General features: G+C 40.6%; 2 protein-coding genes across 12 annotated transcripts in view; one reads left to right on the top strand and one right to left on the bottom strand.

The window, feature by feature from the left end:
* slc15a4 (solute carrier family 15 member 4) overlaps positions 1–12,049 on the bottom strand; it is a 43,858-nt gene extending 31,809 nt beyond the window's left edge. The window contains exons 1-6 of one of the 3 annotated variants that reach the window (XM_036935789.2): positions 11,826–12,049; positions 9,806–10,429; positions 8,357–8,649; positions 7,390–7,531; positions 7,151–7,237; positions 3,966–4,146 (exon numbers count right to left, since the gene is read on the bottom strand). In XM_036935789.2, coding sequence (XP_036791684.1) covers positions 3,966–4,146; positions 7,151–7,237; positions 7,390–7,531; positions 8,357–8,649; positions 9,806–10,381 — 1,279 coding nt within the window. In that variant the 5' untranslated portion in view covers positions 10,382–10,429; positions 11,826–12,049. Of the gene's footprint in view, positions 1–3,965; positions 4,147–7,150; positions 7,238–7,389; positions 7,532–8,356; positions 8,650–9,805; positions 10,430–10,672; positions 11,317–11,825 lie in introns of those variants that run through there. The other 2 variants (XM_021621374.3, XM_021621373.3) reach the window with 2 other exon arrangements.
* Positions 11,160–14,943, top strand: part of glt1d1 (glycosyltransferase 1 domain containing 1) — a 47,453-nt gene continuing 43,669 nt past the window's right edge. For 4 of the 9 annotated variants that reach the window (XM_021621369.3, XM_090190552.1, XM_090190547.1 and 1 more), the window contains exons 1-2: positions 11,160–11,576; positions 13,439–13,590. In XM_021621369.3, the coding sequence (XP_021477044.3) occupies positions 11,509–11,576; positions 13,439–13,590 (220 nt within the window). In that variant the 5' untranslated portion in view covers positions 11,160–11,508. Of the gene's footprint in view, positions 11,577–13,438; positions 13,615–14,943 lie in introns of those variants that run through there. The other 5 variants (XM_021621368.3, XM_090190551.1, XM_021621371.3 and 2 more) reach the window with 2 other exon arrangements.

Below are 14,943 nucleotides of genomic sequence, written 5' to 3'. Positions count from 1 at the left end.
TCTGTCGTTCTGCCCCTGAACAGGCAGTTAACCCACTGTTCCTAGGCCGTCATTGAAAATAAGAATTTGTTCTTAACTGACTTGCCTAGTTAAATAAAGGTAAAAAAAATAAAAATAGCAGAACAGAGGGTAGTGCGTACGGCCCAATACATCACTGGGGCCAAGCTTCCTGCCATCCAGGACCTCTATACCAAGTGGTGTCAGGAAGGCCTTAAAAATTGTCAGACTCCAGCTACCCTAGTCATAGATTGTTCTCTCTGCTACCGCATGGCAAGCATTACCGGAGCGCCAAGTCTAGGTCCAAAAGGCTTCTTAACAATTTCTACCCCCAAGCCATAAGGCTCCTGAACAGCTAATCAAATGGCTACCCAGACTATTTGCCCCCACCACCCTGTTTATTATCCATGCATAGTCACTTTCGCTCTACCTACATGTACATATTACCTCATCTAACCAGTGCCCCCGCACATTGACTCTGTACTGGTAGCCCCTGTATATAGCCTCTCTACCACTATTTTATTGCTACTACTTATTTTGTATTTTATTACTGTTATTTTAGTAAATAGTTAACTTTTTTTCTTTAACTGCATTGTTGGTTAAGGGCTTGTAAGTAAGCATTTCACTGTAAAGTTCTACACCTGTACTCTGCACATGTGACAAATAACATTTGTGACATTAATACGTGCATTGGTTCTCAAGTGTGCCACTGATTTGAGAAAAGGAATGTCTCAATCAAAATATTTTAGCCTGAATACATCAATGCAGCAGCCAGTGACAGACTAGGCTGGGTCTATTTCAAAGATAATCCACAGGCTGTAACTGGACTGAGCAGTGCTCTATGGTTGCAGTCAAACAGGACCAGAGTAGAAGATGCATGGCATCCCATCTACTCCCTATGCTATATAAGGATGAGAAAACAAAGTACACCTTTTGTTTTTTTCCCCAAGTCTGTATGATACCATCTTACCAGAGAGCTGGGTTTTGAATACCTTTGACAGACTACCTGCTGCGACATGAAGAACAAACAGCCCTGTGAAGGTCAGGTCCTCTTTGTAGAGGACAGTGGTGCTGGTCAAATATACAATACCTTCAAAAAGTATTCACACCCCTCAACACTTTAAACATTTTGTTATGTTACAAAGTGGGATTAAAATGGATTTGTCCTATTGTCAACAATCTACACACAACTCTCAAAGTGGAAGAAAAGGATTTATTAATGAAAAATAAAACACTGAAATCTTGATTAGATAAGTATTAAACACAGAGTCAATATGTGTTAATCACCTTTTGCAGCAATTACAGCCGTGAGTGTTTTTGGGTAAGTCTAACATGCTGACCAGACTGGACACATAGCGTGCGCGAGTGTTGCAAAATAAATGTAGAAATCCATGTTATTCAATTATTGCGCCAACGATCGTCTGCGTTGCCAAGGGCTAAAATAGAAGTAATTCCTATTTCTGACGCAGATCGCGTTGCAAGTCCTGCCTCTTCCATCTCCTCATTGGTTTATAGAAGCAGGTACCCATGTGCCATCTCCTCATTGGTTATACCCACGTGGGTGATTGAAAGACAAAGTGTAGATGCCAATCACCATATACTGTAAGTTCAAAGATGAAAAAGCCTGGAAGGAGGAGAGATGACTAGAAATTATTCGGTTGACCGTTTTATGTGTGGATTAACTGTCGGAGTAGAGGACCTTGTGAATTTCAGGTAAAATAACAACTCAATGTTTATATCCCAGGACAAATTAGCTAGCAACGGCAAGCTAGCTAAATAGGACAAATTAGCAAGCAAGTGCAAGCTAACTAGCTAAATTGCCATACATGTTTAATGCTGTTCGACCTTTCCCCAAATTAATGTCATTGGTTCAGAGTTTGTTTTGATATTTTAACCTGCGTGTCGTGATCGCGTTTGGTGTAGGGGGACAAAATAAGTGCATGCACGATAGCGCACGCGCGCAGCCGGTTTGGGTTCCATGTACGAGCTTTGTATACCTGAATTGTACATTTGCCCATTATTCTTTTTAAAATTCTTCAAGCTCTGTCAAGATGGTTGTTGATCATTGCTAGACAGCCATTTAAGTATTCCCATAGATTTAAGCCTATTTAAGTAAACTTTAACTAGGCCACTCAGGAACAATGTCTTAGTAAACTCCAGTGTAAATTTGGCCTTGTGCTTTACGATATATTCCTGCTAAATATCTCCCAGTTTCCCCTCAAGGATTTTGCCTGTGCTTAGCTCTATTCTATTCATTTTTTTTTATCCTAAACCCCAAACATTTTCACTCCGGTCCCCCTTCCAGAATTGGGGAACATCCCACGCTGCCTTTTTTTTAAATTACATTTAACCTTTAAGTCAGTTAAGAACAAATTCTTATTTACAATGACGGTCTACCCCGGGCCAAACCCGGATGACGCTGGGCAAATTGGGCCACGCACAATCACGGCCGGCTGTGATATAGCCTGGATTCGAACCAGGGACTGTAGTGACACCTCTTGCACTGAGATGCTGCGCCACCCGGGAGCAATATAGGAATACGAAGAGTGGTACTCAGTGATGTGTTGTATTCAGGACAAAAATATATATTTTGCCACATTTTTGCAGTATTAGTTTAGTGGCTTATTGCAAACAAGATGCACGTTTTAGATGATTTTTATTCTGTTCTTTTATTATTTTTTTCCTCTGTCAGTTAGGTTAGTATTGTGGAGTAACTAATGTTGTTAATCCATCCTCAGTTCCCCTATCACAGCCATTCAACTCTGTTTTAAAGTCACCATTGGCCTCATGGTGAAATCTCTGAGCGGTTTCCTTCCTCTCCGGCAACAGAGTATTGATACATCATCCAAAGCATAATTGATAACTTCACCATGATCAGAGGGACATTCAGTGTCCTTTCAGCTTAAAAAAAAAAAATCTACCAATAGGTCAAATCCAGTCTGGGAGGCATTGCAAAACCTCCCTGGTCTTTGTGGTTGAATCTGTGTTTGAAATTCACTTCATGATTGGGGGACCTTACAATTATCTGTATGTGTGGGGTATAGAGATGGGGTAGTCATTCAAAAATCATGTTAATCACTATTGCACACAGTGAGTCCATGCAACTTATTTAGGCTTGCCATAATAAAGAGGTTGAATACTTGACTCAAGACATTTCAGCTTTAAATTGTTAAATAATTTGTAAAAAAATAAATAATAATAATCTACATTATGGGGTATTGTGTGTAGATCAGTGACACAATCTCAATTTAATCAATTTTAAATTCAGGCTACAACAACAAAATGTGGAAAAAGTCAAGGGGTGTGAATCGTTCTTGAAGGATCGAATCCCCGAGCCGACAAGATAAAAATCTGTTGTTCTGCCCCTGAGCAAGGCAGTTAATTAACCCCCAACAACTGCTCCCTGGGCACTGATGACATGGAGGTCGATTAAGGCAGCTCCGCGCACCACTCTGATTGAGGGGTTGGGTTGAATGCATTCAGTTGTACAATTGACTAGGTATCCCACTTCCCTTTCACTCAAATTACATTTTAAAAAATAAAGTTGTACGAACGTTGAATTTTTACAAATGATCCCTGTCTTGCTATCCTTTCCCTTCTCAAAAGTCATTGAACATGTTAAACATGCACGTCACACTGCTTAAGCAAAGCAAAGCAACATTGGCTTGCTTGTACTGTTTGCCTCGTGAGTCATGACTCCTGACCCTGACATCTTCTCAGCGACAGAATAAGGAACAGCAACACATCTCATTGAGAGATGAGATCAAGGAGATGGGTTTTTCCCTAACATGTGACATTTGAAATGTGTGACATTTATTATGGTGAACAGTATGACTGTGACATTGTGAAACTGTGGGTTGAAGAGGATGTGGGGTGGTTTAAATGGAAGATTTACTTGCATGATCTACCATGACAGGCTCTCAAGACATGCCAGACACAGTAAGGATTAGCTGTTGCACTCCACTCACCAGCCGCCACAGCTGACCACATGACAAAGAACATCCCCACTGCGATCCTCTTGAGGGAGGAGGGCAGCAGGCCTCTGCGTTTGAGGATGGGGTCCACCACTTTGTCCTTAAGAGGGATCAGCATGAGAATAAGCACTGCGTCGAACATTGTCAGCCAGGCGGCAGGGAAGCGGAATGTGATCTGTCAGGAATCCAGAAGAAGACAAACATGAGAAACTATTTACAAGAAGTGCACAAGGCATGGAAAACAATACAGAGAATGTCAGTGCACTCCTGTCCAGTTCCTCAGGGGTGAGGGAGTGATGTGCTGATGGCCTTGACACCGTGTTGGCGCCCTCAGCTGGACAGAACTAAAACTGAACCAAAACTCAAGTTAAATAAATATATTCAAATAAAAATTAAAGTATAGTTTACATCTCACAAAATCTATTGCACACAAACTAAATCTGGTAATACCATCTAAAGAACAATTAATCATGTATTAGAATAATTCAGAGTTACGTGGGTAACATACTGTCCCAGCAGCAAATATGTTTTGGTGAAATGATAAACAAGACTTTTGCAATAGCAATTAGTGTTAGCAAAATTCCAGAGATGGAGAAATTATTATCATCATCATCAAAACATTCTATGAAATTATACATATGAATACACTGGATAACAAATGAATCAACATGGAAAACATGTTTTTTAAAATCTTTTATTTGAAACGTAGCCTACAATTGAAAGAAAATGCTACAGGAAACTGCAAGGCGTAGTCCTTATTTATTTTGCAATTCAAACGTTAAGTGCCTCCTGAACTCTCAAACCATCTAGTTTTAAACATTTGATGGTCCTGTTTATTCCCTGATTGAATTTACATTTCTTAGACTAACCGCTGGTAATTTATACATTGTGCATCCCCCCTCATTATCATATCCAAAACATGAAAGAGTGCTAAGTATTTGCACCCGGGTGAGTCTAGTTTGATTGGCAGAGGTGGCCCAGTAGCGACCAGAGGGGGAGCACATTAACATCGGTAAGTATTAATTAAGCAGAAAAACTGCCCAGACAGTGGAATGGCTCTTCATCCTGCAGCTACTCTTCCCTTGGACTGAGTATGCAGAGAAGTGACCCTAAAAACACAGGTGGACCAAACTTTTGAGAGTGTTGGTTTTTACTCAAGAAGTCTCTGCACTTTGGAAGACTAGCATTAATTAAATAATGACTTATTACACTTTTGGACATTTCTGCCCATTACCTTACAATGTGCAATTGTCAAGAAAGTAATTGAACCAGAAAGAACACACATAACTGCCTCTCTACTATACACATTTGGCCTTGCCTCAACACTTACACATTAAAACTAACTGGGAGGGGAAAAATACTATAAAACTAAACTATTTATTTATTATTCTGGCCAGTAATATAAAATCTTCCATTTCCGCTTTGATGTCTTCACTGCTTGCCTTTGCTTTGCCAAGCTTACCCTGGCTACCTGCTCTCAGCTATCAGAGTAGGATATGATTTCATGAAACAAATATATTCTCTGCAAATTACAGCTCAAATGTATCTCCAGAATTAAAGGCGCACAACATCACTGTGGTAAAGATATCTGATCTCACTTCCATTTTCAATTTGATGACTGCTTAGAGTATGGTAAAAGCACTTCCTTTTTCTGGAAACAAATACTACATGCTGAGAATGAAAATAAACAATAACATTTCCTGTTTAAATGATACTTGAATGTAAAGACCATTTCATAAAATCACTTGCTGAGAAATGGCCATGTCACCTGAAAGCTGTTTTGACAGATAGTATTGAAATACAAATGAAAACAGAATAAGTGGCATGTGTTTGCTCTTTTTAGATCTGTAAAAAAAAGGGGGAAACCTGCAGTTGCTACATACATTTTTAGACATAAAAATGAATACGTACCCAGTGAATCTTGAAGAATATAACTTATAAATGCCTCATGAGCTTAGTTCAACAGTCGTACCCCATCAGAACACAAAATATAGGACTATTTGTCTCCAATGTTTGTATACAAAGTAAAAGTAAACAACCACTATTGCCTCAAAACATGGTTAAAACTATAGTGTTTATCATGCATAGTCAATCCTTGCATCCATAGCTCTGTCTATGAATTTGAGAGTGGTTACATTTCTCAAGCCCCATCCCTCAACTTTTTATCGAAACAGTGGCAGGGACAGGTTTTGTTATTGTTTCAACTGGGGATTTCCCCCTTTAAGATGGTGGATGTTAACACCATAGAATGTGTGGTTAACGAGAAAGTGTTTCAGTTCACATTTTACTCTACATACTTCCCTTACCACCCTATGCATGTGTATGTTCAAATGCCTGACAGACTTTGAATCTAAAAGTAGAAACAAACGCAAACAGGTGCTAGTCTCTTAACCATTTGTAGTCAAAGTATGTGATGTGGATTAACCAAACACTTCACATAAGCTACTCCCTGGGAGATAATGGGACACACACTACAACAGAAGATATATGGCCTAGTCTAGTCAGAGGCATCACCCAGGGGAAAAAAATGTCTGACCGAAGCACGAGAGACAACAGAAAACCAGGGTGTTTATCTGTGATTAGGGAGTGGGTCAAACTTTTGATTTAATCCTCAGGGGTTTAGCAACCTTGACTGCTTCCAGCTGTTGTCTCTGATGCTTTTTCACTGGCCTACTGACTCATCTCTACTCTACAGGGAAACTAATCCTTCCCATTCTAAATCAGGTTAGACAGAGACAGCCAACTGGACCTGTGGGGCTGTCTGCCAACACACAAAACGTGATATTTAACCTTCAAGTTTGAGTAATGCCCAAAATGTGACAGACTATGCTTTCTAGCATTTGGTCAGAGCAACATTGACTACCCACTGGGCAAAGACTGGTTGAATCAATGTTGTTTCCACGTCATTTCAACAAAACAATTAAATGTGATGCCGTTGAATCAACGTGGGAAAATGATTGGATTTGCAAAAAGTCGTCAACGGAAGGGATTCTGTCTTTTTTTCCACCTAAGTTTTAACCTAGATCCAATGACATGGTGAATGTTTTGGATGATTTCACATTAGTTGACAATTCAACCAAGTGTAAATCAAAACTAGATATTGAAATTACATCTCTGCCTAGTGGGAATAATCATAGCACACATGCAGGCAAATCAGCTGGGGTTCAATTTGAGTTTACCTGGAGGGTGCCGTCACTGCTGTTGGTGCCTGTGCTGGTGTCAGGAATCCTTAGATGTAGGCTCTGGAGGAAATATGTTGTCTGCATCTACAGAACAGTGAAAAGAAAATTCCTATTTCTTAACTGATGCCATTTTCCCTGCAAAAACACTGAAAAAAACCTGCTGTACTTGATCCTGATGTAATTCACGTTGCTTAGTTCTATGAAAACAAAAGGAGGGGAATAGATAAATGTCTCACCTGAAAGTATACAGTCCAGTATGGGATAAGAGCAAAGAACACCGGGAGAACTTTAAGCATTGCTTTCACCTCCTCCACCTTCTCCTCAGGGAATCTCCCTCCATATGTCACCTTGGCACCGTCCAGCATAGTCGGTTTAGCCCTTTACAAGAGAAGAAATACAACACATTTTAACAACTTTAAAGACATACAAAGTTGTTAGTCCATGTTTTGATAAGGGCCGTACAATTTAATAAATATCCCATAAACTCAGCTACAATTCAACTAAATTCTGGAGTTAAGAGACTTAATTAGGACTTTTTTGTGAATGTCTCTCCTTTAAAATAACAGCACGTCTAGTGAAAGGGCAGAAATGATATACTAAAGCCTATAATCCCCATCTCTGGATAAAAAGCCTTAACAAGGAATTCTTGAAAGGCTGCAGGATTGACCAACTTAAAATATTCAATGTCAAGTTTTTGGACTGATAGTGCTACTTAGGTTCAAAGTCAAGCAACAGAACTTTGGAATAACTTTCCTCCACAACGAATGATGATGAATGCCAGGGGAAAAAAAGAAACTTCTACAGTACAGGCTGGGGATCAAAGAAAAGTTTAACATAAGGGGCTACCAGCAAAACCTAGTGGTGAGATCTTGGACCAGAGAAGATACCATACACAGACACACATGCTTTTATCCAAAGCGACTTAGTCATTTTACATTTGGGGACTGCTGGGAATCGAACCCACAATCCTGGCGTTGCAAGCACAATACTCTACTAACTGAGCCAAACAGGAGCACATAGCCTTTTTTTTTAATCCTAAAGAAGATTTGAAGATGTTTGCTATAAAGTTAAGAGTATTGGGTGTCCGTCGAGATCAGAGAGAGCCCAGCCTCATTCACACCCTTGATCTAGCCCACATCCAGCTACTGATATAGTACTACTAAGTAAGAGCAACACAATGGTGATCTGGCTGGCCCCTCTTACCGTAGCAGGTTGGGCTCTTTGGGCTGTGCAGTGCAGAAGGCGTAACCCAGGATCTTGAACATATCAGTGAAGGCACTACCGTCAGCTGGCTTGTTGATGAAGACTGTACGCCCCAGCAGGAACACCAGGAAGGAGACACCCAGGCACACGGCTGGGATGATGTACCCCAACTGGAAGTTGATGTTCTGCTGGATGTAAGCCACGCCACCTAGGGACAAGATGGCCCCTAGGTTGATGCACCAGTAGAACCAGTTGAAGAACCTGCGAGTGGCCTCTGGGCCACGATCTTTTACCTGTGAGGCAAAAGGGCTTGTCATGGCAACCAATATCATCATTCAACCTCTGCAATCCATCAGCATACTTTAGAAAGAAAACTGAATTGTAATATTATAATCAAACTCAATAGGCTAGACCCAAAATGGGCATGCATGGCCATCTACAAAACAGTAGGCCTAATCATAGGAAACATGTTGTTGTAAATCTCATCATTCAATGGCATTAAATAAGAATTTGTTCTTAACTGACTTGCCTAGTTAAATATAGGTAAAATAAAATAAGAGTGTATAACTACCATGTGATGCAGCCTACAGTGCTAATATATTCCTTCTATTCCATGCTTCAAAAAAGGGGAAGTAACCTTGTGAAAAGCAATAAGACTGTCCACTAACTCATGAATAGGTTAATCTAATAATGTTTTGAAGATGAACAACTAATTCTACTCAATGGCATGACCATTTTACCCCAGTATTACTTTTGTATCCCACATGAAACATTTAGCAATCAAAATGAAAGTGTCTAAATCAATCACCCACTAAAAATGTGGCAAGCAAAAACAATTGAAAATCATATGACGATGGAATTGAAATCTGTGCTAATCAAAGTCACCACCTCTTTGAAAACTATTTTGGCCAGCCTGGTTTAGCTAGATTTGAATAACAATGACCCCTTTCAGAGATTTCCTACTGAAATGGGCTTTCCTCCTTCATGGCGGGACTTATAGGTAGCCCTAATACTTAATTTCGATGAGAAAAAGAATGAGACACATGTGAGTTTCGCTTCCTATGTTGATGTAAAATTACTCATCTAGCATTCTTCTCAGCCTTAGAGGACTGATGTGTTGACCTGATTGATGGCATTACCCAAATGTAAACCTCATGATGCAAATTGCCAATGGCTACAACTAGCAGGGGTCTTGCGGATTGAGTGATCGTGGTAGAGATGACAGGCATAGTACATCAACATTTTTCCTATTCCACGATTACCCTTCCTGTCCATATACAAGGCTGACCAAAGTAAGATCATGTTAGAACCTTTCAGGTGTTATAAATTAGTCTGTGTTAGACGGGATCGCATTAGCTACAGTGTTAAGCATAATACATTGAGCATTCATTAAGTTTCCATAACATATCTTAGAGAGATTGCTTTGTTCAGTCATAAGATATACTGTACCTGGTCTGCCCCAAATGGAGTGATGTTGGATTTCACTGTACCCACACCAAGGGCAATGAGAACAAGGGCAGTGTAGATCACTGGCCCGCAGTAAGGTGCCCGTGTGGGGCAGGACACATTGCTTGGAAGGGTACCGTTTGTGCTCAAACACTCAGCCGGTTGCACTGGAAATGCCATTTCATCACCACACAGGGTATTCTGGGAGTCTGTACTTGCGATAAATGGGAAAAACAGTATGCCAAGAAAGTACAGGATCAAACTGCCAGCAATTGTCCAGAACTTTCCCAGATATGCATCAGCCAGCCAGCCACCAAATGGTGAGATCAGGTATGTAACCCCCATGAACATCAGTGGTGCCTGGCTGGCCTGAGTTCCCTCCCAATAAAATGGGCTACTGTTGAGGAAAAGGACCAGGTTGGAAGTGATGCCATAGAATGCCACTCGTTCCAATGACTCTGCCAGCAGAATAGTCGCACATGCCAGTCTTCTGCCCTGGAACACTGACACAGGCCTGTTCACAGTCACAGAGCTGCTGTCCAAAAGAGGGGTGCTCTCACTGGCATTCCTGCTGGCCATCTTCAGCTGACTTGTTGACTTGAAATGTTCACTGGAAAAACGTCAAACCTAAACAAAATGAACAGGGGATGATAAAAATAAAACAATACTAGGTGTTATGATGTCATTAAGATGTTGGAGAGACTACAACGGGGTGGTCCAGTTCAGTTTAAGAGATACTTGTTTTCTTAGATAGCTAAGTAGGGCATGGAATATTAGCTAGCTTACAAAGTTTGGTGTGGTTCATGACATCGGCATGCTAGCTTTAGAAAGATGATTCGCATCATAACACTGAGAAGTAGCATACAGTACCTTTAATGAATGACACACGTTCCAACGTCTTCCATTTAGCCTCCTATCCTAACAGTTTTCTTGCTCGACCTGACACTAAATCAATGTGTTCAGAAAAGAGAATATCTAGCAAACTAGCTACTCGCGTAACTGTAATGAAACTGACACTCACACTGCCTGTCACAGCACTGGCGCGTGACTGTAAGCTCCTTCAGCAGTCTAAATTGTGCTTTTTCCCGAATAACATAAACAGATTAAACGACTTCACATAACACTACTGACAGTTTGAGCGACTGAGGCAGTCAATCCCTACATTTTACAAATTTGTGATTCGTGCAGTTGTTGCGCGGTTTCGATGCACATAGTTGAGTCATCTTAATTCCTCCCACTGTCGTATTTTAGCCTAGCTCCATTGGCCACAATGGTAACATGCTTATAATCTATTGGTCGAAAAGGAAGCCATTCAATGCTAACACTTCCTGCAGTGCTTGCAGTTCCTCTTTCTTTTGAGTAGAGAGTGTCATGAGTGAAGATCAGGGTACTCAAAATGGAATGAAACGAATTAATAAATATAGCCATATAAATAATTATATAGCTATATTGTTTTTTTTTAAAAGGTCGCTAGGCTTTTTCTGGAGGGGCCAGAGAGAGCGTTCCTCGTTTCCAGGGGAACATTACGAAAGACGGACTGTCATTTGTAAACAGTCCCACGTGTGCCAACGATGACGTAGCTCATGGTGTCAACAGGATTAGCTATAAACAGCCTGTAACTCAGGCAACTCTACACTAATTGAACATTATTTTTACATCGAACCTCTATTCAAATTGTAAATACAGAGACAGCTCTGGGTGTAGCTATGAAATTGCTATTTCTTGCATGCCTCAGTCCAAAAACGGGAAACTGCACCACAGCCGAGAGAATAAGGTAACGTTAGCGAGCTAGTTTTTGGGTTGTCTTGAAAATAAGGAAGTAACGTTAACGTGCTAGCTAGCTCACTGTCAGGAAAATGTGGATCATTAAATATTGGAGACCGGAGCTCAATTTACCTAGCATACAATAAGTATGTTGGATCTGCAATACATGCCCAGTATTGGCCAATGATTCCCATTCAATGGTCAGTGCCAGAGCCATGTATCTATCGAAATGCACGATTCTGGTTAGTACCCACCTCACCTGTCATTGGTTGTCAAATATATTGGCATCAGCTGGATCAACGCTCCCATCGGGGAATCAGTCGTGATCAATCAAAAACATTAACGCGTAGAGACTGACGTTAACATGAGGAGGTAGAGGGGGGTTTGTTTCCGGAGAAATGTTAGTGCCGAACTGCCGATGAAGCGAACATAACAGAATACAGGAATTAAAGTATTTTGTTAATAAGAGATTGGAGGTGGAGTAAAATGGCGGAAGTGGATGCTGAGTTCAAATCAAACAGCGAGTCGAGTAAAGTTGGTGAAGATGAATGTCCTGAATGGACAACCGTAGTTTTGAAAACTGGATCTAAAAGGAAATTCTCTCTAAAAATGAGAGTGGAGGATACGTCTATGAATGATAATGATTCACATCTTCTTTGGATGCGTTTGTTGAGTAAGGATGCGTATGTGGGAAAGCCGTTTGAGGTGTCAAATGGTGAAGTATACGCTGGGAAAAGTGTCAGAGTGACTGTCAGAGTGACCAGGACTGTGTCAGAGTGACCAGGAGTGGTCTTATTTTGATTTATTGTATTTCTGAAGAACAGAGGAAGATTGCAATGGGTCTCAAAATTATCCCAACAACAGAAGTTTTGTGCTTTGAACTTCGGAGTAGAGCACCTGTCAAAGGAGTCATCTCAGGGGTGACCACAGATGTTCAGGTTGAATACCTGAAGAGAATTCCTGGTGTGGTTGTTGCCCGGTGTCTGACCTGCTGGGTGACTGGAGAAAAAGAAGAAAGTCTCTGTCGGTCCTTATGTTTTTTGATAAAGAGCATCTACCTATGCATGTGAAGCTTGGTTATGTAAGATGTGTTGTAAGAGCTTTTGTTCCCAAACTACTGCAGTGTAAGAACTGTAAAGGTTTTGGCAATGTTTCAAGTGTGTGTAGACGGATGGAGTATACTGAAAACGTTGTGCAGAAGGACGAGTTGCAATTGTGGTGGGGATCATGATCCCGAGTTCCTGGGGTGAAGGAGTTTGAGGTGGCAAAAGTTAGAGCGACCAATCGAATCTCCTATGCGGAGGCGATTAAAAGATTTGAGAAAACAAGTAATCCTAGTGAAGTAATCCTAGGTAGTGGATCCACCACAGCCTGTTGTAAATGTTTGCTGTCAGTCAAAAGATACCCTGTGTTAAAAAGGAAGATTTTTGTGGCATTCATTGCCACAGTTATAAACTGTATGGCTCAAGTCTCAAAGAAGTCTAAGAAACTGGACATTATTGTGGCTGTGGCGGAAATGTTTTTAGGACTTAAGAATTTGACATCTGAAGACTAGCAAGGGGTACTGGCGCCAGAATATGGCCCGCCCGCCCTTCCAGGCTCCCCTTGAGCCTCTAGGGAACAGATCTGTTTATTTTTATAAAAGTGAAGTTGTTTTATTTATTTTAAGTCATTTTTTTGCTAGTATTTCCGTTTTTTGGGTGGGAATTCTGTTTCCATCCCGCACAGTAGGTGGTGGAATGCACATTTAAATGGTTGCCAATATACCATAGAAGAAGAAGTGCTCCCACCTAGCTAGCTATCCAGTTAACCTACACATCGAGATATAGCTATAGTGCTAGCTAACTGTAAGCTACAATCTTTTCATTTCAGGGCACACATTGAATCAGCGGGTCACACCTGTGAGCTTCGAGATGCTGCGGATTTCAAGTCATCGGCAGAGGTGGCCAGTTTGATAGAACAGAAGCCACCCTTCGAGGGTGCTATTGCCATTCACCTGTTCAAAGGAGGCAGGCTCCTTCTAGGTGAAGCTACAGTACCTTCAGAAAGTATTCATTCCCGTTGACTTATTCCACATTTTGTTGTGTTACAGCCTGAATTCAAAATTTATTAAATCTATTTTTTTACACACAATACCCCATAATAACAAAGTGACAGCATGTTTTTAGAAATGTTTGCTTATTTATTGAAAATGAAATACAGAACCTTATTTACATCAGTATTCAAACCCCTTTGCTATGACACTTCAAATTGAGCTCAGATGCATCCCATTTCCTTTGATCATCCTTGAGATATCACTACAATTTGATTGGAGTCCACCTGTTACTAGGGATGCACATTTTGGGGAATATTTAGAGGTTGAAACTTTCCGTGGAAATATATGTGAATTAATGGAAATGTATGCAAATTAATGTTAATACCATTTTAAATGTAGATGTTTTTTTGCATTGGATACACAGTTGAAGTCAGAAGTTTACATACACCTTAGCCAAATACATTTAAACTCAGTTTTTCACAATTCCTGACATTTAATCCAAGTAAAAAATTCCCTTTCTTGGGTCAGTTAGGATCACCACTTTATTTTAAGAATGTGAAATGTCAGAATAAAGTAGAATAAATGATTTATTTCAGCTTTTATTTCTTTCATCACATTCCCAGTGGGTCAGAAGTTTACATACACTGAATTAGTATTTGGTAGCATTGCCTTTAAATTGTATAACTTGGGTCAAATGTTTTGGGTAGCTTTCCACAAGGTTCCCACAATAAGTTGGGTAAATTTTGACCTATTCCTCCTGATAGAGCTGGTGTAACTGAAACAGGTTGTAGGCCTCCTTGCTTGCACACGCTTTTTCAGTTCTGCCCACAAATGTTCTATAGGATTGAGGTCAGGGCTTTGTGATGGCCACTCCAATACCTTGACTGTTGTCCTTACGCCATGTTGCCACAACTTTGGAAGTATGCTTGGGGTCATTGTTCATTTGGAAGACCCATTTATGACCAAGCTTTAACTTCCTGACTGATGTCTTGAGATGTTGCTTCAATATATCCACACAATTTTCCTTCCTCATAACGCCATCTATTTTGTGAAGTGCACCAGTCCCTCCTGCAGCAAAGCATCCCCAGAACATGATGCTGCCACCTCCGTGCTTCACGGTTGGTATGGTGTACTTCGGCTTGCAAGCCTCCTTGTTTTTCATTCAAACATTACAATGGTCTTTATGGCCAAACAGTTCTATTTTTGTTTCATCAGACCAGAGGACATTTCTCCAAAAAGTACGATCTTTGTCCCCATGTGCAGTTGCAAACTGTAGTCTGACTTTTTAATGGCGGTTTTGGAGCAGTGGCATCTTCCTTACTGAGCAGCCTTTCAGGTTATG

This window comes from Oncorhynchus mykiss, chromosome 11 (genome assembly GCF_057628025.1).
Source record: "Oncorhynchus mykiss isolate SJ-2025 chromosome 11, ASM5762802v1, whole genome shotgun sequence".
NCBI lineage: Eukaryota > Metazoa > Chordata > Actinopteri > Salmoniformes > Salmonidae > Oncorhynchus > Oncorhynchus mykiss.
Note: the sequence above shows the minus strand (reverse complement) of the source record. Positions and strands in the feature narration are given on the sequence as shown.